Source organism: Tursiops truncatus, chromosome 1, assembly GCF_011762595.2.
Source record: "Tursiops truncatus isolate mTurTru1 chromosome 1, mTurTru1.mat.Y, whole genome shotgun sequence".
Classification (NCBI taxonomy): Eukaryota; Metazoa; Chordata; class Mammalia; order Artiodactyla; family Delphinidae; genus Tursiops; species Tursiops truncatus.
The window spans coordinates 78,451,858-78,477,290 of record NC_047034.1 but is presented as its reverse complement, the minus strand read 5'-3'; the positions used below and the strand labels follow the sequence as shown (position 1 = coordinate 78,477,290).

General features: G+C 39.9%; 1 protein-coding gene across 2 annotated transcripts in view; it reads right to left on the bottom strand.

Moving 5' to 3' along the window:
- Positions 1-25,433, bottom strand: part of NOTCH2 (notch receptor 2) — a 177,736-nt gene that overhangs the window by 89,409 nt on the left and 62,894 nt on the right. For both annotated transcript variants that reach the window (XM_019919451.3, XM_019919449.3), the window contains exons 3-4: positions 5,022-5,281; positions 1,223-1,558 (exon numbers count right to left, since the gene is read on the bottom strand). In XM_019919451.3, coding sequence (XP_019775010.1) covers positions 1,223-1,558; positions 5,022-5,281 — 596 coding nt within the window. The remainder of the gene's footprint in view (positions 1-1,222; positions 1,559-5,021; positions 5,282-25,433) is intronic.

Here is a 25,433-nt window from a genome sequence, read left to right as displayed (position 1 = left end):
TAAATGGTATCCTTTTCTATTATGTGGCAGTCTTGTATTGCTGTATCTCAAGCATAGCACCGTGCCTAGACCATAGCTGGCGGCCAGTAAATTTTAACTGAATGAAATGAATAAATTACCATTTGCTTTTATCCCGAGGACCAACATATGACCTTTAATCCCCAAAAGATAAAACAAACGATGCCATTATATGTGAACCACATCCACAACACCAGAATCTAAGATTCCTACTCCAAAAGAGTGGCTAAAACAACTTCTTTTTGAGGCAATTCTGCTTACTTAGCACATTATTCCCCCCTACAGTTTTCCTTCTTTTGTTTTTGCACTAAGGTTATTTGTATAAAAAGCAGAATCTTTGTTGCCTAGTAATTCATCTGCTCCAGCTGCTTGTGTTCTGTTCCCAATCAAAATTCTCGGTTTTCAGCCTCCTCATCATTTTTATAAGGAGTTCCGTGAATCCGCCAGCCTGGCTCCTTTTTCCGTCCTACAGAACACTGGGCCCCAAGCTCCCATACACTGCTCCTCTTTTTGCTTCTACCTTGGGGTTATGTAGGGCTGTGCCGTACATAATCTATCAGCGCTCCTCAAAAAGTGTCCACTGATTAGCAGAGCACCACTGCCACCCCAGTTCCCAAATTCTCCAACTTCAAGTCTGGGCAGGGCTACCCCAAAGTCAGAGAGACTACGTGGAGAGGGTTCTAAAGATCAGAAGCTCAGTGAAAGTCACAGAAGGGTAGGTGGGTACAATTAGGCAGCTATAGTAAAATAATCCATTATTCTATCAGAGGTAGAAACATATAGGAAAGTTGATCATCTATTATTATTGTCAATTCAGTTTAAAGCATTTTATTAATCATACATACACATTTTTCAATGTGTAATTCTCATTGTGTTCCTTTCCATTCCATAGACTCGTCTATCGTTTTCCCCAGAGCTCTGTGTCCCTTATTTCTCACTGTTCCTCCAAAAAGGACAATAAACAATTTCCAAGCCACTCATCATCATAAACCCTGACATGTTAAATTACCCCCTGCTCAGTTTATGGACCACATGGACCCATAAAACTCCTCTCTCACCAGCAAACCACCCCACACAAAATTCTCACTTCCCCTTTTCCCTCCTGGGAGGGATACTTCTTAAAGGAACAGTTGAACCACACCCATCCCCTTCCTTCCTGCTGGAGGTGCATCCCCCAACCCAGGACACTAGGGGGACTCCTTACCTGGAAGGCAGTTGCACTCAAAGGCGAAGTCACCAGTCTGCCGGCAGGTGCCTCCGTTGACACAGGGGGAGGGTGCACAGGGCACGTAGGGACTGTCACAGTGCTGGCCTGTGAAGCCCTGGGGGCACTGGCACTGATAGGAACCCGGGAGGTTGAGGCAGGTGCCACCGTGCTGGCATTGTCCTGGAACATCACACTCATTGACATCACTTGCACACTTCTGCCCTGTGAAGCCTGCGAGGCATGTGCAGGAGAACTGGTTGGCCACAGTGGTACAGGTACTTCCATTTGCACAGGGCTGAGACAGACAGGTATCAGTCCATTGGCACAGTTTACCTAGAGGAAAGGTAACAGAACTCAGTACTGCCCACAGAAATGAGGGTCAGCCCCATCCCACCACCCCACATCTCCCACCCAAAGGGTGACATAAGGGAGCCACTGCATGGAGAATCCCTAAGCTCTTTGAATTTTACAGGAAGCCCATATCAGAGCTTCCTCAAGTTCACCTGACAGGGGCACTCTCCAGGGCCCTCAGCTGACACACAAACACTCAGTGGGTCACATGGGAGGGGGAGGGACTGTAGGTTAGTCGCAGGAAGCCTACATCAGTCCCTGCAGCACAGGATCCAGAAGGGTCTGGATCCACCTACTGTCTCACACCTCCTTGTCTTTGCATAAGCTGCTCCTCTGTTTGGAAGGCCATCTTCCTTTGTGGTTACCTAATGGGCTTCAACTTATCTTGACAGCTCTACTCATAAGTCACCACTGCTGTAAAGTCATCCTTAATGCTCCCCTCAGCTCCCCAAATCCCCACACCCTCTCCCTCACACACACACACCCCTGCACATGCAAACATATACCCCAAGTTTGCTGTTTCCTTTTATATCACCTGTCACACTGGCAGGGGTCAGATCCCTGCAGTAGGCTCTCAAATCATGTCTTTTGAATGAATAAAATGTATCGATATTTTCCAAAATAAATTATGACTAAATAGACCTCTTAGATGATAGAAACAAGTCAATATGACTTCTATTTCCCTTAAACACAACACACATGCACACGTATTCTGGGAAACATTTTGTTGATTGTGGTCTTGACAAAAATATTGCTGGGTGTGTTTGAAGGAGATACAGACTCTCTGGCTTCTTATATATGGAAATAACTAGAAGCTGTCATGAGAATAAAGGTCTAGAAAGGTAAATCTTGTGGACTCTCTCAGGTAGGAAAGTACTAGAAAGAAGCAGGAAGAAAGTACTGAATCTCAAGGCATAACTCAAAGGAATCAAAGCAGATTCTTTGAGGTAGAAAGAGAGAGAAAAAAAATACTCCCATGCTACTAGTAAATTTGGTATTCACGTGGTTTTTTGTTTTCATTAGTGTAAGCTTTTTTCAAAACTAAAGATATGAGAACCCCCTGAATTTGTTAGTACTCCAATTGGTTGTCTAGATAAACACCCAAATCTTTGACCCCAGAGAAAAGCAAATAACAGTCATGACAGCTTCTCTAAAAGGGAGAGAGAGGTGACATCTGAGCACACAGAAGCGCTCTCTGCCTATCAAGAATATCAAATCAAAGGGAAAGGGTGCAATAAAAATTTGGGTACAGCATGTATATCTCACAGTGCTAAGCCTAGAGAAAATGAAGGAACCTCAATCTTTCTTCCTATTTTTTCTTCTGAGAGGTACTTACCTACAATGGAGAACAGATAAAAATGGTTACTTTTGACAACTGTGTATATCAGAGTATTTGCCTACAACTGAAACAAGAAGGTCTCTGACCTTGGTTTCCCATATATGTTTTGTACAAGCACTAACTTCCTGCCTCTGTTTCTTTATCTATGAGTGAGGTGAGCTCATACGGTCTGACGAGGTGGTATAGTGAGCTATCCCAAAACCAAAAGGGTGAGCTTGACCTGTGGCAGTTCCTAAAGTGACAGACAAAAGTGGCAGATGTGTAAGGATGATCAGAACCCTGCAGACCACCAAGAAGAGTTTGTTTTAATGGCAAAGGAACACATTTTAATTTGAGGGTTATTTCAGAGTAACATTTTAGTTCTGAAGAAGGCACTACTGTCATTTCCACCAGTCAGGATTAAAATGTGTTAAATAGATATGCCTTCCCTTTGCCTTGTGGAGCCAAACAACTCGAAACTGACAATCACGAAAAATTATTCTCTTAACCACCAAATCTCTTCAGTGACTCACAGTATCAATGCTGTCATAGTCATGATGGAGATAACGGATCATCCTATATATCTTCTACCCTTTTAATGAAAAACACCTTTTAATGAAAAACCAGTAGAACAAGTATTCCAAACTAAATGGTCCAGTCTAGTTTTCTGAATACGTCTTTCATTTTTTATTAGATTTACGGAATTGTTGATATAGTGGGGGACAAAATGATGGCTAGTTCTCCTTTTCTCGTCTACCTTCATAAACACATGTGGTTCATTCTGAATAAAGCTCAGACCCAGCTTTGAAGAACCCACAATATAGTCAGATGAGAGACATGTAAAAATTAATTACAATAAAATGTGACACATAAACTAACAGAACACAGAGACTAACTGTGTAAAGGAATCATGAAAGGGTCACTAAGAGTTTACAATAACATTGGGCAATCCCCAACTGTAGAAAAGGGCGTTCCAGGCAAAGGGGTGTGCAAAAGCATGGAGGCAACAGGAAGCATGACATTTTCAGGAAATGATGAGAACGCTGGCGTCACTAGAGCTAGATGCGTATGAGGAACTGAGGCTATAAGAAGATGTAAGGCCTAGACTGTAAGGGCTACGCGAGCCATGTAAAAGAGTTTGTACTCTGCAGACGATGAAAAGTCACTAGGGTGGTAAGCAGGTGAGTTTGTGAGAAGATCTGCATTCATGTTAAAGATCCATGGTAATGTGACAGGTGGACAAGAGGGGGAGAAAGTAAAGGCAAGGAAACCAGGTAGGAAACAACTGCAGGAGTCCAGGTGAGAGATGACCTGGACCTCACCTACAGAGGTCTTTAGAGGTCACAGAGCAGAAGAGAAAATGGAGAGGAGTAGACAGGTGAGACGTATCTCAGAGATTAGACGGGGTGACTGAGTCTAAGTGGGGTACAGAAAAGTGAGAGGGAGTTTCTAGTTTGGAGTATTTGGAGTGTACATTGGTGCCACTATGATATCAACATGTTGAGTTTCTAAGGATAATATGCAACGGATAGTTAGAAATATGAGCCTGAATGTCAGGGTTGGGGTGGAGCTAAAAGGATGACCACGAGAGGCATCAGCAAGGGATGAAGATGCTGAGAGTTGAAGCAACTGGAGATAGCGAGACTCCCTGGGGAAAGCTGTGCTATGACTCAAAACGGGGCTCAAAACAGAATTCCAAAGAACACAAAAATTAAATGCATGAGGACAAGGATAAGGCAATGTAGAAGCAAATGGAACAATCAGTTTAGAAAGCCCGAAAAGCCAATGCCCTGAATGTCTGGGGAGAGGAGATTTCAAGGAATAAGTTATCGGTAACACGAACAACTTTTCTTCTGGTGATAGGGAAGTAATTCTGATCCCCAATCCTGATATATATTCTTCAGGCAGTCAACTACTTCTGAGTATCTGACCCTTTTTCTTTCTCTTTCTCCCCTTTCAAAAGGAACTGAAGGATAGTTGATTGGAACATTCCGGTCCTTACCATAATGTTAAACATGTACCAGAGTTGGGGGAACCCTAAAGAACCAGATGACAGTTATCTCAAAGATGCTAAATAAGAGTACCTGCTGAGAATGGGAAAGTATGGCCGTGAGTCCCATTTGTTACCTGTAAAACCGACTTGGCAGATGCACTCATAGGTATCCCGGCTAAGCACGTGGCACTTGCCTCCATTCAGGCAAGGGTGAGACCCAAAGCAGGGGTGAGTGGTCGAGTACTGGCAGTCCTCGCCTATGAAGCCCGGGGCACATCGGCATGTGGCTTTCCCCAACATAGCCTGGGCCACACACGTCCCACCATTCTGGCAGCGGTTCTTCTCACAGGGGTCTCGATGTTGACAATATTCTCCCAAGAATCCCTCTGGGCATCTGTATGGAAAAGAGAGGAGTCCATGAAAACTCCTGACTTCTTATAAGTTCCCCAAACTTACAAGATAACGCAGTCCATTCAAGAAAACACGAGACTGTAAATGGAGAAACCCAAAGGTACAACGGTAAAACTGACTCACTTTGGGAGGAGAAGTGTTTAGAGTACTTAACTGCATACTCTCGTGTCTTTTTGAGTTTTGGCAGGTGACAGAATATCAGGTGGGTGACCCAGCATGGTCTGCCATGGCCAGTCAACATGACCCTTATTCAGAGGCAAAATACAGCTATAGCTTTTTTCATGTAGATGCAGGCTGGTATGCTGTAACAGCACCTTTTTGTGCAGCATTGTTGATACTTGTCTTTAAATTCATTAACTTTCTCGTTTTGACTAAGTCAATTGATAGAATTAAGACATTCACATGATAATGTATGGACTGAGCCTCTTATCCTCTCCAATTTAAAATATATAAAATCTCTCTCAAGCATTGAGAAATAATAAGTTCTATTTTTGTTGTTTCCACTGAGACATCAGTTGGCCTATACCTAGACTTCTGGGTTATGTTCAAGGGGTTGAGACTGTGATAAAGAAAAAGGAGGTACAGGAATGGGGAAGGGTTCAAAGGGGCTTTTCAGAAACTTAAATCCGTTAAGATATTAGTAGCAGGCAGCTTTCCTAACCAAAAAAAAAAAGCACAGAATATAATTAAAATAACATTTAAAATATCTAAGGTACCATACAAACACCAAAGTGAAGAAGGGAAAACAATTCAAGAATAACATTCTATACCATTTTCCACACACTGTGCTGAGGAATCTTTTTATATGCCATCCATTGATTCCTAAGATGCACAACCATCCCAAATTGTGTGTAATATTTACGACAGTTTTCTCTAAACACCATAAAAAGGCATGGAAAGTCTCCATTTTCATAATGAAGAGGTTGTTCAAATGGGACCTCTAAGAAGCATTTAAATGGAACACAAAGTCTTTGATTCTAACTATACATCTTGCCATTTGGCTGTAACCCAGATATTCTGGTTCAACCTCTTTCTCCATTTAACTTTTTGGAGGATAGAAAACTAACTGCAAGGCTGTTCCACCATTACCTCGAAGATAACACATTTAAACCAATGTGTTTAAATCCTATCACATCTTCCAATGCTCAATCACTATGTTCTGACCCTCCCAATCACCCAGACTTGAAGCACTGGGGTCCCGTCTCACTCCTTCTTGTCTTTGCCAAGCATATCCATGATGTTTTAGTAGCCACTGGTTGACCAGGTGAGGTCTTCAGAGGTCACAGTTTTGAGAAAAGGAGAACCAGATATTTGGGAACTAAGACAGTACATGCCCAGATGAATTACACAGTAACTAAAATGGCTGGAGGAGGAAACAGAGCTAGTAAGTAGCTACAGTGGCAGTGATGTAACTGACCCCAGCCTCCTCACCTTTTCCCAGAGCTCTGAACAGTAAGAGTGGCAGAGCCAGGAGCAGCTGGAGCTCTGAGCATCCTCATGAACAGATGAAGCTAGAGAATAAGAGGCAGCGAGGAGAGGGCACAGCAGTGAAAGCAAAGACTGGCTGAAGTTTCCAGTGAGGAGTCTGCACCTCATACGGTGAGGAGGCCCATTTGGAGTCCTGGTGCTATGACCTTGCACAAGGTATTGGGTGGGCCAAAAGGTTCATGCAGTTTTTTTCCATAAGATGGCTCTAGTAGCACTTAGTTGTCTTTAACTTCATTCAAAACAATTTTGTTAGACTATACTGTGACAGCTGTCATATCAGTGTACATTTTTGAAAAAACTTATCAAAATTGGTGAATTTTTGTGTAGCCATTTGAATACTGAAGATGGAAGAAAAAGGCAACATTTTTGGCATATTATTTTTTATTATTTCAAGAAAGGTAAAAACACAACAGAAACGCAAAAGAAAAAGAGTTGTGCAGTGTATGGAGAAGGTGCTGTGACTGATTGAACATGTCAAAAGTGGTTTGCAAAGTTTCGTGCTGGAGATTTCTCGCTAGACAATGCCCCATGGTCAGGTAGACTAGTTGAAGTTGATAGTGATCAAATAGAGACATTAATTGAGAACAATCAACGTTCTACCACGCAGGAGACAGCCGACATACTCAAAACATCCAAATCAAGCACTGAAAATCATTTGTACCAGCTTGGTCATGTGAATCACTTTGATGTTTGGGTTCCACGTAAGTTAAGTGAAAAAAAACCTTCTTGACAGTATTTCCACATGTGATTCTCTACTTAAACGTAATGAAAACATTCCATTTTTAAAACAAATTGTGATGGGCGATGAAAAGTGGATACTGTACAATAATGTGGAATGGGAGAGATCACGGGGCAAGTGAAAGGAACCACCACCAACCACACCAAAGGCCGGTCTTCATCCAAAGAAGGTGATGTTGTGTATATGGTGGGATTGGAAGGAAGTCCTCTATTATGAGCTCCTTCCAGAAAACCAAATGATTAATTCCAAGTACTGCTCTCAATCAGACCAACTGAAAGCAGCACTCAACAAAAAGCGTCCCGAGGGGCTTCCCTGGTGGCGCAGTGGTTGAAAGTCCGCCTGCCGATGCAAGGGACACGGGTTCGTGCCCCGGTCCAGGAAGATGCCACACGCCGCGGAGCGGCTGGGCCCGTGAGCCATGGCCGCTGAGCCTGCGCGTCCGGAGCCTGTGCTCCGCAACGAGAGAGGCCACAACAGTGACAGGCCCGCGTACCGGGGGGGGGAAAAAAAGCATCCCGAATTAGTCAACAGAAAATGCATAATCTTCCATCAGGATAACACAACACTGCCTGCTTCTTTGATGACCAGGCAAAAACTGTTACAGCTTGGCTGGGAAGTTCTGATTCATCCGCTGTGTTCACCAGACTTTGCACCTTTGGATTTCCAATTATTTCCGTCTTTATAAAATTCTCTTAATTGAAAAAATTTCAATTCCCTGGAAGACTGTAAAAGGCACCTGGCACAGTTCTTTGCTCAAAAAGATAAAAAGTTTTGGGAAGATGGAATTATGAAGTTGCCTGAAAAATGACAGAAGGTAGTGGAACAAAAGGGTGAATATGCTGTTCAATAACGTTTTCGGTGAAAATAAAAAATGTGTCTTTTATTTTTACTTAAAAAACTGAAGGAACTTTCTGACCAATCCAATACTTAACTTCACTATCAGCTCTCTCACATTTTAAATAGTTAATAAAGCTACCTGCATCGTGAAGCTGTTTTAAGAATTGAACAAAATCAAGTATGTGAAAAACTTTATAAATATGTAAAAGTTTTGCAGATGAAAAACATTTTTTCTCTCTTTGTACTTATTGAGGAAAAATATAATGCTTTATTCAAATCACAGCTTGATTTTATAACAGAATAGGTTATTTGATTATTTTTTAAGTAAAGGAGCAAAAATTGCCAACGTAGCATAGGTAAAATTAACCCTGAGCTATATTATTAAAAGCATTTGCAACTTATTCAAGATAAGTTGATGACGTTAGAAACTGCGACACAATTCTCATTCACAGTGACAGTCCTCTGGGCATTAAGCCTGGCTAACACCTCTCGATTCTCCCAAACGGGAATTCTTTGCCTTGTAAATAATGGCAAACTTTTAAACCTGGGTGGGCTTTGCCCAGCTTTGCTTCCACCACCTCCCCAACACTATCATATTGCATCTGCTCGGAGAATGCAAACTCATTCAAAAATGAGCTTCATAAACATGTAATGAAAACGTAAGGTTCCCAGGAAAACAAAGATGAAAACAATATGCAAGATTCTGAAGCCAAACAAACGTATTCCTGAATTATCTATTACTAAGGTTTAATCTACATTGTTGCTTCCTACCAGTATGAAAAAATAAGTTTCAACTAAGGTATGTTTAAGAAACCAGTAAAAATAGAGGTGGTAACTACAGCTTGTGGGTCTACTCCGACCCACTGCTTATTTTTTATGGCTGGAGAGCTAAGAACGGTTCTTACATTTTTAAATCGTTGAGGGAAAAAAAAATTTAAAAAAACAATAATATTTTACGACATTTGAAAATTATGTAAAATTCAAATTTCAGGGTCCATACATAAAGTCTTATTGGAACGCAACCATACTCATGCATGGAGGGATTGTCTATGGCTACGTTCGCACTACAATAACAGGGTTGAGTAGTTGTGATGAAACGATATGGCTCGAAAAAGTGTTTACTATCTGGTGCTTTATAGAAAAAGTTTGCCAACTCCTGACTGACAGAATATCTGAAGCTTAATTCTATGTATAGCATCCAACATGCCTATTAATAATGATGTTGATGATGAAGAAGAACATTCTCATATCAGTTTCCACAAAGAATGTTACACTCATTCATTCATGCAACAAGCATTTACTAAGTGCCAGGCATTGTTCTAATGCTAGGAAAATCCTTGAACTCGTGGAGTTTAAATTCTAGTAGAAGACAAAAAGCAAAATTAATAAGTAAAATATATAATTTGTTATGTGACATTAAGTGCTATGTAAAACAATAAAACAAGAAAGGGGCACAGGAAGGGAATGAACTGGGGATAATGGAGGTGGATAAGTGAGGTATTTCAGTTACAAATAGGAAAAGCAGAAAAGGCCTCACTGAAAGGCACATTTGAGTCAGAACGTGAATGAGGTGAGGGACTAGCCATGCAGGTATCTAGGGAAAGCATGTTCAAGGCAGAGAGAACAGCAAACGCAAAGGCCCTTAAATAGGAAACAGTCCTGGCATGTTTGAGGAATAGCCAGGAGACCTCTGTGGCTCCACCAAAGGGATTAAGAAAAAAAAGTAGCAGAAAATAGATTACAGCTATAACTGGGAGGCAGATCATGAGGGGTCGTCAGGCCACTGCAAAGAAGGATTTAGGGTTTTACTCTAAATGAGATAATACTTAGATATGATGTACAACTGATTTATTCTTCTGAAGTCCATGTACAGAAAACACGTCTTATTTTTATGGGAAACTAGACCCATTGTTGGTATAAGAATAAAGACTTTCTTATTTAAAATGTTCTAGAGGGCTAGACATCAACCTATTCCTTTACCTTAAAACATGTACAAGTCTCTTTTTTTTTTTTTTTTTTTTTGCGGTACGCGGGCCTCTCACTGTTGTGGCCTCTCCCGTTGCGGAGCACAGGCTCCGGATGCACAGGCTCAGCAGCCATGGCTCACGGGCCCAGTCGCTCTGCGGCATGTGGGATCTTCCCGGACCGAGGCACGAACCCGTATCCCCTGCATCGGCAGGCGGACTCTCAACCACTGAGCCACCAGGGAAACCCTACAAGTCTCTTTTAACCTACATTTTTCACTAAGCCTCATTTCCCTTTCCAAATTCTTCCTTCACAAATAAACTTCTATAACTGTAGCCTAATTTTACAGCTATTTTCCCTTTCTTTTCCATTTTTTTATTTGTTCCTTTGCAGTAAAACTTTCATTCTACTTATTGCCCAGAAACTCTGTCCTAAGAGCAATGACTTTCCCCTTGTCAAGTTCAATGGTCTCATCTGAGATTTCTTCATAAGGAAATTCTCCCTCTTATAGGAGGTACTGCTGACCATGCCTCCATCACCCCACTTGTTTTACATTTGGCTTTTACGACTCCCTCTGTATCTCAAAGCTTGGTGAATTCTTAGTCTAGATTGTTGAATCCTCTTCTCCTTCTTCCCCATCAATTTATGGCCACTTGAGGCTTAAGTCTGGGCTGGACTACTCTTTTCTCTCTTAGGCATTTGTTATTTTTGTTATTGTTCATTTTGTTTTAAGCAACTACCTTCACGTATACAGCTCCAGTTCCATATGTTCAGTTTACTAAAAGTCATCTACTTACCCTAATATATCCTGCCAATACTTGACACTAAACATTTCAAAAGTAGGATTATATTTCCATGAAACTTTAATGCCTCCATTTTCCTAAGGCTTCCATTTACAATCTCAGAAGTCATTTTCGGTTAATCCTTTTACATTATATACAACTTATGAACATGTTCTCATGTCTTGTTAACTGAATTCCTACAGTACTCATCATTCACACGCACTGTTCCCTTTCTGATAAAAAATTCTGATCATCTTAAAAGCCTCAGGCCAGACATCTTGTTGCTGTCTTTTTCCCCACTTCCATCCATCCTTGTAATAACAGAACCTTGGGATTAAAGATACCCTAAGGTAATTTCTACCCAAAGAGATAATTCTTTCTAAAATATCCCTAAAAGACGACCACAGCCTCTACTTGAATAAAAGTAGTTAAGCATGGTGTCTGAGAAATAGAATTTAATAAATACTTGAAGTTATTTTGTTCCTATTATTAAAAGCACAGATACTAGAACCAGATCACCTGGATTTCAATCCCATGTACTCTATGAGTGATCCTGAGCAAGTTACTAAGCCTCCTTGTTGTAAAATAAATTTAATAACAGTGCCTACCTTGTAGCGTTTTAAATAATTGTAAAGCACTTAGAACAGTAGGTAGCACATAGTAAATGCCATGTATTTGTTAAGTAAAATAAAATTACTGGCTCACTGCTTTAACAATAGAACTCTCTTCAGTGTGGGTGGATCCCCATGTCAGGAAGCTCTTTCTTTCTGATGTCTTCAAATTCTACCTTCCTTCCTAGGTATGTATATACCAAGAGGGATAAAACATAAGTCCACCAAAAATCTGTAAAGAATGTTCAGAGCAGTATTATTCATAAAAACGAAAAGTAGAAACAACCCAAATGTCCATAGCTGATGAATGGATAAATAACATGTGGTATATCCATACAATGAAATATCATTTGCCATAAAAAGGAATGAAGATTTGATACATGCTGTGACACAGATGAACCTTGAAAACACCATGCTAAGTGAAAGAAGCTAGACACAGAAGGCCACGTATTGTGTGATTTCATTTTTGTGAAATGTCAAGAATAGGCAAATCTATACAGATAGAAAGTAGATTAGTGTTGCCAGGGGCTGGGAAGAGGGGGAACTGAAGAGGGACTACTAAGGAGTAGAGAGTTCCTTTGGAAGGTAATGAAAATGTTTTAAAATTAGATAATGTTGATGGTTACACTTAACTGTGAATATACTAAAAACCACTGAATTGTACACTTCAAAAGGGTGAATTTAATAGTATGTGAATTACTGTTGGTGGGAATGTAAATGGGTGCAGCCACTATGGAAAACAGTATGGAAGTTCCCTAAAAAAACTAAAAATAGAGTTACCATATGATACAGCAATCTCACTCCTGGGCATATACCAATATCTAGACAAAACTCTTTAATTTGAAAAGATACATACACCCCAATGTTCACAGCAGCACCGTTTACAACAGCCAAGACATGGAAGCAACCTGTCCATGCCCATCAACAGATGAATGGATAAAGAAGACGTGATATATATGTATATACCCATACACACACACACACACACACACACACACACACACACACACACTGGAATATTACTCAGCCATAAAAAAGAATGAAATAATGCCATTTTGCAGAAACATGGAAGGACCTAGAGATTATCCTACTAAGTGAAGTAAGTTAGAAAGAGAAAGACAAATACCATATGATATCACTTATATGTGGAATCTAAAATATGATACAAATGAACTTATTTACAAAACAGAAACAGACTCACAGACATAGAAAACAAACTTATGGTTATCAAAGGGGAAAGAAAATGGGCAAAGGACAAATTAGGAGTATAGGATTAACAGATACAAACTACGGTATATAAAATAGATAAACAGTAAGGTCCTACAGTGTAGCACAGGGAACTATATTCAATATCCTGTAATAAACCATAATGTAAAAGTATATATATATGTGTGTGTGTGTGTGTGTGTGTGTGTGTATAAAAAACTGAATCACTTTGCTGTACACCAGAAACTAACACAACATTGCAAGTCAACTATACTTCAATAAAAATTTTTTAATTAAAAAATTTTTAAATAGTATGTGAGTTATATCTTATTTTAAAAAAATAATTCTGCCTCCCTGTAATTTCCACCTGCTGGCTATGCCTGTCTTCTAGAACAAAACGGAACAAGCCTTCCGCTTCTATTACACGTGGCCCTTCAAGAATTTAAAGATTGGACTTCCCTGGTGGCGCAGTGGTTAAGAATTCTCCTGCCAATGCAGGGGACACGGGTTCGAGCCCTGGTCTGGGAAGATCCCACATGCTACGGAGCAACTAAGCCCGTGAGCCACAACTACTGAGCCCACGTGCCACAATTACTGAATCCCACGCACCTAGAGCCCGTGCTCCGCAACAAGAGAAGCCACCACAATGAGAAGCCCACGCACCACAACGAAGAGTAGCCCCCGCTCGCCACAACTAGAGAAAGCCCGTGCACAGCAACAAAGGCCCAATGCAGCCAAAAATAAATAAATAAATTTTTATATATTAAAAAAAAAAAAGAATTTAAAGATAGCTATGTTGACTCTTTGTTTTCTTTTTTCCAGGATTCAATGCTTTGGACTATTCCAGACTTCCTCACCATTTTAGTAGCTTTCTGATGCTTAAGATAACAGTAGTAATAATAATAACAGTGACCAACATTTTTGAAGCACTTACTATGTATTATGTATTTGCTAAGCATTTTATTTTTATTACTCCCTATAACAGTTATGTTATATTATGATCTCCATAGGTCCTGTATACGAGGACCTTGAAGCTTAGAAAGATTAAGATTTTAGAGCTACAATATATCAGAAGCAGGATTCAAATCCAGGTATGACTCCAGAGCCCACGTACTTCAAAACTGGGCTATCCTGCCTAGCCCCAACTAGATGATTCTAGTTCATCAAAAACCTCTTTAAAAGGTAGGGCCCAAAATGGAAAAAAAACACCTGATACATATGTTCTTACCACTACGGCATAGAGCTGGACCATCACCTCCTGTGATCTGGACACTGTTGTTTCTAATATTGCAGCCTAAAGTGGTGTTCACTTTTTTAGAGGTCACAAAATCCAGTTGGTTAAAAAGTCCATATTTTTTTTCACATGAACTATTTTTATGCCATATTCCTCCCATCCTATGTTAGTACAACTTGTTTTTTGAACCCAATAATTGGACCTGTAATTTCTTTCTTTTAAATTCACCATGTTGAATCTTTACCCCAAGTTTCCTTGATGGAGATAACTTTTACACTTTATTCATATAATTACAGAATTTCAGCACTGCACCAAACCTCAGAAGTCAACTGGGCTGAACCCCTATTGCACTGATAAGGACACCAAAGCTAACTGACCTGCCCCAAGTTTGTCTGCAAATATAGAAATTTCCCCGAGTTTTGCATCATCTACAACTGTATTTCTATCTTTACCTAGATCCTTTATCAAAACATAGACTATCACTTAACTGAAAGTATTCTACGAAGTCTTGCCCCAAGACCGGTAGCCATTCAGTCAGCTCTATCATCTCAATTACCCCAGCATCCTGTCCACACCTCTCCATTAAGGGTAGCCAGAAAATTGCTCACTGAAAGAATGATCCTTCTCAAGTATAATTTTGATCATGTCACTCTTCTGCTCAGAAACTAGCTTTAGGGCCCAGCCCCTCAAATCCTTAGAATCTATGACCTACTTGTCTGCCCCACTCCTACCACCCGTCTTACTCCTCAGAGATCCATAACTTAAGCACTCCAGATTATTTCCACATTCGTGTCTACTCTTCCCTATATAAATATCTTCTTTCTAATCTCCATTTTCATCATCACATTTTCCCATCTGATAATGTCTCTAATTAATTTTCCTTTCGTCGATCCTTGCTTCAGAGACCTGCTCAAAACCTATGTCCAATTATTAAGCTTTCTCCACACCATCTCACCATCTCACTGATCAGATCATCTCTGATCTAACAGTAGTTGCATTCTATGTTACATGCTACATAATTTCTAACAGTGTGGCTCTTCTTCATTTATGCCATAGTTAGGTCTTTCCTGTGCCTCTCTCAAACTCCTATTTGATATTTTTTTTGTGAGAAAGGGCATATCTTCAGACCTTGGCACGGGTGCCTTGAATACCATGAACACCTGTGTTGCAAAAACCCCTCCCAACCTCACACTATGCTCTGCCTGGTAGAACACAGGCCAAGGCCACCTTAAGAATCATCCTGAGGTATAAGATTATCTCTCACACCCCAGGAGGCTAAGCAGAATTATGAACATGGGAAGAAAGGGGAGAAACGGGTGAGACAGCCAGAAATAAAGGGCCCCTGTTTCCTAAAGCAGGAGACCTTTCAACTTTGCAAATCCCTGTTCAACTGTAATACAAGTACACCATATACCCTGTTAGTCTGAGTGGGAATTAAGGCTCTCCACTGAAAACAGGAGCTTAAATAGCCCTTTTCTTGAGATGGCTCAAGTTGAGTTTATTATCCAAGTTCCCTTATAAATCTTTAGTTCTATTAGGTTATTAGAACTTCTATTAAGTTCTATTAAGTACAATTTTTGGAAAATAGCCTAAATCTTGAACTAAAGGTGTATATAAAAAATTTCTAAAAGATAACCAAAAAACTCTAACAGCTGCCTTTTGTTCCCAAAACAATATGAATGCCCGCCTCTCAGCAGGGAATTTATCACTTATTTAAGTAGTATTCTCAGTGACTTCCTTCTAATCTCTTCCTCTCTCTGGAACTATATTCTCTGAAAGAATATAGTTCGCAGAGGAGGCTGTGAGTACAGGAAAAGTTTTGGGGGGCTTTTTCCCTGTAAAATAATTTCACAAACTAATCTGAATACTTATCAGCTCCATACAGATATATTCATGCCTTTTTCGGAAAAAGTCTGCCATTTCTGACACAAAGAGGTCCACTCTTTCATTGTTACTGTTCAAACACACACACGGCAAATGAGGTGAAGGGGAGGGATGGAGGAAAGAAAAGAGAGAGGAAAACAAGGGATTCCTCCAAATGGAACTAGAAAACATTCCAACTGAATGGATGCCCATACAGTCCCCCCTCAATAAAACAGATGAAAACCAGACCCCAACTCTCACATGTCACCAGCAGCCTGGATTGGTTTACATGTAGCCACTTTACAGACTTCAACGAAGCTGGTATTTGAATAGCAATTCCAATCTATCTGGCAATGGCTGCAGTTCAGGATCAGTCTCCCTAGTAATACAGGACAGAAAAATTTGTTCTTTCAAGTTTCCTAAGTGAATAGCCACTCGTCTAGAGAAAAGCTTAAAACACTGCAGCAGCTTGTGTCAGCTCCAAGATGACTGTAGTTTGAGCAGGAAATAAGCCCCTTTTCCAAATAAAAGCCAGTGTTCTCTCTCCTTGTTTTCTCCACCGAATGTTCTGTATCAGCAGGGTGAGCCCAAATGGCATGCACGGCTTCGCTGCAGCTCTGCCTTTAGCTTTTTTTAGCGAGGATTTGGTCATTAAAAAAATAAAACAACAACGCAAAACCCCACCACACACAAGAAGAAGGAAAAAAGAGGCGTGCTTTACGAAACAGCTATTTCAAAATCATGATTTTTAAAAAACTATACAGAATGTGGAATGGAGGGGGGAAAAAAATGTCTCATGTGGGTTGTGTCGGCCCTGCAGCTGCTCCTCATTAAAGCTCCTCTTTACTCCCTCTGGGCTGGTTTCCAGCAGAAAATTCTTTAAACAGAACTCCGCTTTCAACCCACTTTCTTCTTGCTCTGGGCCTCTCGGCCCCCCAATCCACAGTGGCAGCCTGCCCTAGCTGAGCTCTAGAGGGGGAGCTGTCGTTAAGGGAAATGAGGTAAGGGCAGAGGGAAAAAATAAGAAACCAAATTAAGCATTGGTCAGTAACAAAGGTCTGCAGTTTGAAAAGGCCCCAAATCAGTCTGTTCTTTCCTGTGACCATAATGCCAGCTTAGTTTCCTGCCCCCTCCCCCAGGCCCCCGTTAAAGTAGATAAAAAATAATTGCTAACAGCCAAGGCTAACTGTAACCAGTTAAAGTTCCTATATAACACTTAATTCCCAAGGCTCTGGCTTCCAAACTCCTAGATGCCCCAGAGTCTACAGAGTCAAGTCTAAACTCTTGGTTGGCGTTCAAGAGGCCCAACCTACTAATCCAACCTCACCGTCCCCCTCCTCTCAGTACCACCAGTTTGACATCTCATCAGACTGTCAACTTTTTAATTCTATAACTCTGCATAAAGGTAACCAACTGGGTTATGCTAATTACTGACTTTGTTTTTAAAAAAACAACAACAAAAGAACAAAACAAAACAAAATAGTACATGAAGATTTCTTGTTAACTTCCTGGTAAAGAGGGGAAAAGGGAAGAACTCTGTGAGGCTAACTTCTTCTTGCCATTCCCACTCCCACTGTCACCTCCCCTCCCCATAAAAAAGAAAGGAAAAAAAAAAAAAGGAAATACTATAGCTTACTCGGCAAGAAGGAAAAAGAAAAAGAACTAAAAAAAGCAATCATGAAATGGTACAGATGAACCAGTTTGCAAGGCAGAAATAGAGACACAGATGTACAGAACAAACGTAAGGACACCAAGGGGGAAAGCGGCAGGGGGGTGGGGGTGGGATGAATTGGGAGATTGGGATTGACATGTATACACTGATATGTATAAAATAGATAACTAATAAGAACCTGCTGTATAAAAAATAAAATAAAATTCAAAAAAATTTTTTTAAAAAGTATTCATGTATAGAGTTAGGGCCCAGTGCTGGGCTGTTTGTGGTAAAACACATTTTCTAGGGCTTTGCTGGTTTGATGTAAAGGAAACAAAAACAAATATACAATCAATTTCTCTCTCTCTCTCTCTCTCTCTCTCTCTCTCTCTCTCTCTCACAAACACACACACACCTTTTTCTTTTACCACAACTAATAAACAAAGACTACCAAATACTGCAGGACAGCCCATTTTTCTACTATGTAAATTCAGCTTCCTGAACAGAACATTTCTGCTTTTCTTGTAGAAGTAGTTCAGAAAATGTTAATCTTGGTTCCCACATTAGGCTGAACGCTTCCAAATTAAAAGTTTCCCACAGGAAAAGGATTTCATGGGGAGTTGTGAGGCTGGGAATTGTCTTCTGAAACTCCACCTCGCTGGGTTTCCACGTGTTCAGCTTTTTCAACCACCCCCCACCCATCTGAATAAAGCAATAAACACACACTGATTTTAATAAATCCAAACCAACCAGAAGCTGCCGTGGTATATGCTTTAAAACTTAGTTCATAGCATTGTTCATCTTCATCAGAGACTATGAAATCATGGTTAACCACTGCAATGGGAAACCATGCTTTATTTACGTAAGAATTTGCAAACACCCTTATCTTCCAGTTTATAGTCTGGGCTCATTTATCAGAACTCAAAAGCTGAACTGAGTGCCTAGCCTCTTCAATCATCACTTGAAAGATTGGGCAAGGGCATACAAACAGCACTGAAAGAGCTCTGTTGCTGCTATAACAGAAGATGGTCTTTCTTCTGTCTTCTAGCACACAATCAGTACCTTACCATATTTCACTGCACTGGACCCTGAGAAAATATCTATTTGTGATTAAAACATGGCAAACATACTCTAAACACATAAGTTTACAAAAAGCACCCTTCACAGTAATAGGCAAAAATGAATGAGTTAAGCCAGTTGTTCCCAAGCTATGCACTGTACAGTTGCTGCAAGGAGTCTGTAAACGCTTATAAAACACTCTCTAGACTACTAGATAATGTCCTACCATATTAAATGGACTGTAACTGCTGTTACCATTATTAAAATTTTGAGGTATTATGAAGGGTTACTGAATTCTGAGTAGATTTTGACATTATGCATTGTATTCAAACAAGAGACCATGAAGTGGCTTCAACCCAAGATCATCTCTCCTTTATGCCTCACACTCTCGCAAGGCTCAGCTTCTTTAGCTCCTAGAACATGTTACAGTGTGCCTCCAGACCTCTGTACATGCTGTTCACTCAGCCCAAAACACTTTTCCCCTCCCTCTTCTTAAGCCCTAAAATTCCTTTAAGCTTCAGCTCAAATTTTATTTCTTTTGAGAAACAGGCTTGATGCCTCCTGCTGTATATTCCCATAACCCTAACATATATCGCTCATGACCCTGTATTATGATTATTTGTCTGCCCAACAGACTAAGAATTATTCATCACCATACTCCCAGTGCATAATACAGTAACTGGTATATAGAAGGCATTCAACTATTCAGTGCTTATATTCTTAACAGAAGCCAAAAGGCAAAATGCAAGGGTCCATGGAGTCTTTACACCTTCAAAAACTTTAATTATACTCAAAGTTTGGGAACCACTAGGTTGAGCTATTTACCCAAAGGATTATCAATACTAATTAAGATTCCTCATATAGAGAGGATTTCTTAACCTTCACTTACCCCTAAATCATTTAAAGTGGGCAAGCCAAATCTATACGGAGTAGATTTTTTAAATCACATATTCCCCCAAAATATGAACACACACACACACACACACACACACACACACACACACAGAGTCTGCATTTTCTTTTATACTTTCATTAATCTTTGATAAAACTGACTACATGAAGCATCAGGATCCTGAGTGACAGAACATCCTGCAAAGTGGCCTCAGTAACATAAACTGCTACACTCTTTTTAGAAACTTAGCAGTAAAAATTAAACAAAATTTCAGAGAAAAAAATTGAGTGTGGGTGCTTGCTTTCTGTTCGCCAATATGAGTAGGTGACCACCTGTAAAATTCTGAAGTCTAAAAAATATATGAAAACAGAAAGTTCCGAAAGCTTATGGTTTGGTCTGAAAGGATTCCTAGTTCAAAAATAATTGTACTCAAATCATATCAAACCAAACCTGAATGTGAGAGTAGGCTTGGAGAAAAACCTGCATTTCTCCAAACTTTAAGAGGGTAAAAAATATTTCTTTGTAGATTCTGAATACATCATTCTTGAAAAAGTAATAATCACACATATAGGTATGCAAAACCATTCAATGAATAATTGGAAAATACAATTTCAAAATGCCCTGAAACACTACAAAATCCCATTTAAATGGCCTTAATTAGAACCAGAGATAATAAAAATAGTGGGCATCATGGGAAAAATAAATAACAGTGCCTTGAACCTATTTCAAGACAAAAATCACTACTTCCCATAAAAGATAGGACAATGGCCCAAAGGGTTAAAAAAATGGTTCTTGAGGGTAAAAAAAGATCTTAGCTATTACAATGGTTTGTGAACTTCCAAAGGGCCACAGTAGATAAACTGATATACAATATATCTATGGTATTAAAATTGCATGGGGCAGGGGTGGAGAGATTAGGAAAAAACTCTAAAAAGGCTCCTTTGGGGCAAGGGGTGATAATGATAAAAAGGTTGAGAAACAATGATATTGCATATCCAAATAAGGTAATTTTTAGCTTAGTATCTGGCACTCATAACACTCATAAATGTTAGCTGAATTAAACAGAAAAGTTTCCTACAAATGTTGTCTATATTCGTATATATTCAAACTCACATGTCTTCAAAAAAGTGTTCCTCAGCTTTGGAAATTCCTTTACCTATGACTGATCTGCTGTATGAAATCAAATTCTATGCCTCCGTAGGGTCAAAGTGAAAATCTTGCAAAGCTAAACAGTGGTCTAACGAGAAAATTTATCTAACATACATGCAGATACCATACAGATTATTTCTTTTAAAAATACAATGCTATCATTATTTTATGTACTCTTGCATTCTTATAACAAAAACAGCAAAACCTTCAAACCCTCACTGCATGGACAGTGCTTGCAGCGCACGTGAAAGTCTTAGCCTACTGGCATCTATACTTGGAAGCATGCTCTATCATCAACTACACGGCTGGGACTGGATTTGGTTTGTTTATCTGTTTCCCTCTAGATTATAAGCTTTTGAGAACAAACATAATTATTAAAATCATCACCATCACAATAATCACCCAAAAAACTTTTCCACACAAAGGATAACTTTGATGAAGTTAATGACATCTCACATCATTCATTACTTTTATGACAATAAGGGAACAGTTACCATCAAAGGAAAAAATGTAATGTTTTTATTCATTTTATTGAAAACACTCATTAATTTAACAGGATCTCAGCTTTAGTGCAGACCTCCAGCATAGGTCATCTCAACTAGAAAAGTGGCATCAACCAAAAACTGATACAGGAAGATTCAGATATAATTCTTGGTTCTAATTTCAGCAACATCTGCTTTAAGAATTTCTTTTGTATATTTAAAAAAAAAAAAAAAAAAAAAAAAGCTTAGCCCAAAAATGGCTGTTCCAGTCTATACCGCATGCCCTCCAAGGACATGAAGCATTTCAAGTGGTTATTATGATCTAAGGTAAAGGTCAACAAATATTGCCCTGGGCAAAATCCATGGGCCACCTGTTTTTATACCTCCAGTCCAGGAGCTAAAGCTGGCTTTTACATTTTTTTAATGGTTATGCTTTAAAGAGTTATATAAGTACCTACATTATATCCTCAATTTGCTTCTTAGCCAGCAAAGTTTAAAACCTTTACCATCTGGCACTTTAAGAAAAAAGTGTGCTGATCCCTGCTCTAAGGCCAGGACAGCATTAAAGTACACATAGGCTAAAAACACCTTCAAAACATGTGCTTACAATTTAGGTAACTTTTTTTGTTTACTAGAAGTCAGGGCACTTTAGGAGCACTTGTTATGAACTGCGTTTAATTTCAGAAAGGCAATCCAATGGTCAAAGAATCATCATTGTCAATTGTTGTACCTCTGCATAATTAGAACCAAAGATAATAAAAATAACGAACATCAAGGAAAAAAATTATGGTGTATAACCTTCATGTGGTGACTCAAGACAAAAACCACTACTTCCTTTAAAAGATGGGCCGCTACTTCCTTTAAAAGATGGGACCATGGCCCAAAAAAAATCTAAGATACTACAATGATTTGTGGCCTTCCAAACCAAAGAAACTGAATATCAAGCAAGAATCCTGAAAGTATGCACTCAAGTTCATACAAAGTGAAGATAAATTCATCCTGAGAGGCACTTCACTTACTAAACTGAGTCAAGGCAAAGCCATGCCTGATGTGGCTACATTCTCCTGCACCATTCTGCTTAAAAAACCCATGTCTACTGGTAAGTGAGATGTACTTACGGCATACCTAAGGATGGATGGATGGATGGATAGATAGATAGATAGATATGTAGTTATGAGTTTGTTTTTTATCTGAATAAGAATAAAAATATATTGGGCTTCTCTGGTGGTACAGTGGTTGGGAATCCGCCTGCCAATGCAGGGGACACAGGTTTGAGCCCTGGTCTGGGAAGATCCCACGTGCCACGGAATAACTAAGCCCATGTGCCACAACTACTGAGCCTGCACTCTAGAGCCCGCGAGCCACAACTACGGAGCCAAGCCTGCGCGCCTGAAGCCCGTGCTCCGCAACAAGAGAAGCCACTGCCATGAGAAGCCCGCGTGCAGCAACAAAGACCCAACGCAGCCATAAATAAATAAATAAGTAAATAAATTTATTTTTAAAAAAAGAATAAAAATATAACTAGTATATTGTTTTACAAAAACTCTCACCCAAGACTTTAGCATGTTCTCAGAGCTTTTGATTGAGTGGTTCCCCACAGACCTTTCCTCTAGATCAGCCCTGGCTCTTCCACCAGATGTGAACCTTGAATTGGCCACTTTACTTCTCTGAGCCTCAGCCTCCTCATGTATTAAAACAAGATGCTAGGCCAAATAATCTCTAATATTCCCTTTAACTCTAAAATTGTATGATTCCATTAGGTATGTTCTACAGCCCTCTTGGATACTAATATCCTTTAGGAGGATTAAAGACCTCCTTTAGAAGGAATGCAAAAGAATTTCCACATTGTTTTTGTTTCATGGAATGTTAAAAAATAAAATGTACAGCTAGAGTTAAAATTCTTGGTCTTTCAAACTGCCTCATAAAAGCCCTAAATTGTTTGTTTTTAATTCTGCTTTTCTCTCTCCTTCTCTCCTCCCCTTCTCCCTATATATTCACCCTGTTCCTTGAGGGTTGGTACCAAAAATGAAAAGAAATAGCACTGAATCTTTAGGTCACCTAATGGGGACTGAGAAACAGCTTTTAGTCCCACTCTACATTCTAATCACTTATGTAATACAGGATAAGTCACTTGGCTATATTAAGCCTTGGGTTCCTCACATATAAAACAAGATCAGTGGGAAAGGTGCTCGACAAAATCCCTTCCACCTCCGAAGTATGATGACTCTACAATTTTGGCTGTTGAATTCCCTCAGCAATACTGCCCGAGAATGTAATGATGCTTGCTGACGGTAATGCTTGGGGTCAGTGGTTGAGTATGTCTCAACCATCAACCCACTCCAAGCAGGGGCTCCCTGGGGAAAGAATTGTGCCTGTGTTTCTTCTTTTATATCCTTCACACTGCCCAACTATCAACCTTCTAAGTACACAGAGAGTTCAATACATACTTGTGTAAATGAACTGTTGTACAACTCACACTTTCAGCTAATCCCTCACAGGAAGCATAAGGAAGCAAAGAATAAGCAAAAGAGAAAGAGTGATGTATTTAAACAAGATATGGAGAATAACGAGGAACCCTGAGCCTAAAAGGGAAAGTCCTTACCGTCTTCCCCAAGACATCTGGCCAACATGAGAGCCTGTTTTCTTCAGCACAGAATGGTGGTAGACATTGCAGTCCCTTTATGGAATCTGATCTACTGAAAACTTTCACAAGACTAAAAATGACTGATGTGTGTGTCTGGGAAGAGATGCACCAAATTTAAACTTGCAGGGAATCAATCACTTAATTAAATTCATGTAGGACCTTTTTCCAGATACAATTTTTATATATCCTCTCAACACAGCGTGAGTACCTGTCTTACTCATTTCCCCAGCTCAAGATGCTCTCATTAATTCTTATAAAATTTAGGAAAGAATGGGTAATATGCCATAAGTAGAGAGTATGCTTCTCTGAAGACTAATTATAAACTCTGACTGTCAGTGTCAACCTTTGCCTGGAAGGAAATGAGTCAACTTTTCATTAGTAATCAAGCTCTGTCCACTTTTTTAAGAGTGACCCAGAAATTCAAGGCCATGAATTTTAACATGAGACAGAAAATCAGACACCACAAATATTATATACAAATGGGACTAAGACAGAAAAATTAAAGTCAAAGAGGCTCCTGAGGTACTTTCCAGGCTGAGTGAGGTTTCAGAAGGGGCAAGTTACCCAGTAAAATAACTACCCAAGGAGATGTCTCTGGCTTACACAATAAGAACCCCAGCATTTCAAAACTTTAAAGGGACAGGTGGTTAAATGGCCAAGGCACTACCATGGTCAAGGTAAAAAATCATAACCACTGTCAAATGTTTTCCACATAGAATAGGCATCCCTGGTTTATTCTGGATAATTGAGGGTTTGGATATGTACTATATAATCAGAGGAAACAAGCAGTAAAGGACATGAGCTAATTTGGGGTAACCAGAGATGTGGCGAACAGATGCTTGCTTACTCTGGATGCCTGAACTGAACTGGATCAGGCCAATGATATGCTGGACAGAAGAGATCTGAGGTGGGAACACCTAAATTCTCAGCTACGAGAATGCGCTATGCCTTATATGAAGACCGATCCTGTTCCTGGTGTCTCTGTTTTTCCATCGCTCCTCCTATCCCAACCCATTGTTTCTGCTGCCTCAGAGATTCTTGAATTCTGAGTTTCCCTGCAAATGGTGTCCACAAGCCCACCTGGTCACTCTGCTCTGGAAGCAGCACAAGACTCAACAGTCAAGGCCAAAAAAGGGAGGGGAGGACAGATGACTGCTCCCAGCTGCCCTCTCTTCTTGTCCCCGGTCTCCCCACTCACCCCTAACTCTAGACAGTCTATCTTCAAGCGTTCAAGCCAGCATGTGCTAAAGGAATGATTTTTTTAATCAGCTATCACTGTGAAACAGATTAATCCAGATATCAGTTTAGTCAAACCTCACACAAACTGAAGTATAGACAGAAGGGAACACTCAAGATGTAGAAAACTTTTAAAACTATGTCATTAAGGAAAAAAATGATGAAGATATTGGTAACAATTATTCCAGTTAATAATAGCTCTCTAGTCCCCTCAGTCTCTCTACTTCCGGCCTTCCACCTATCCATCTCCTAAGACACAGTCAATATTCTCAGATTCTAAGTGAAACACAAAAAAAT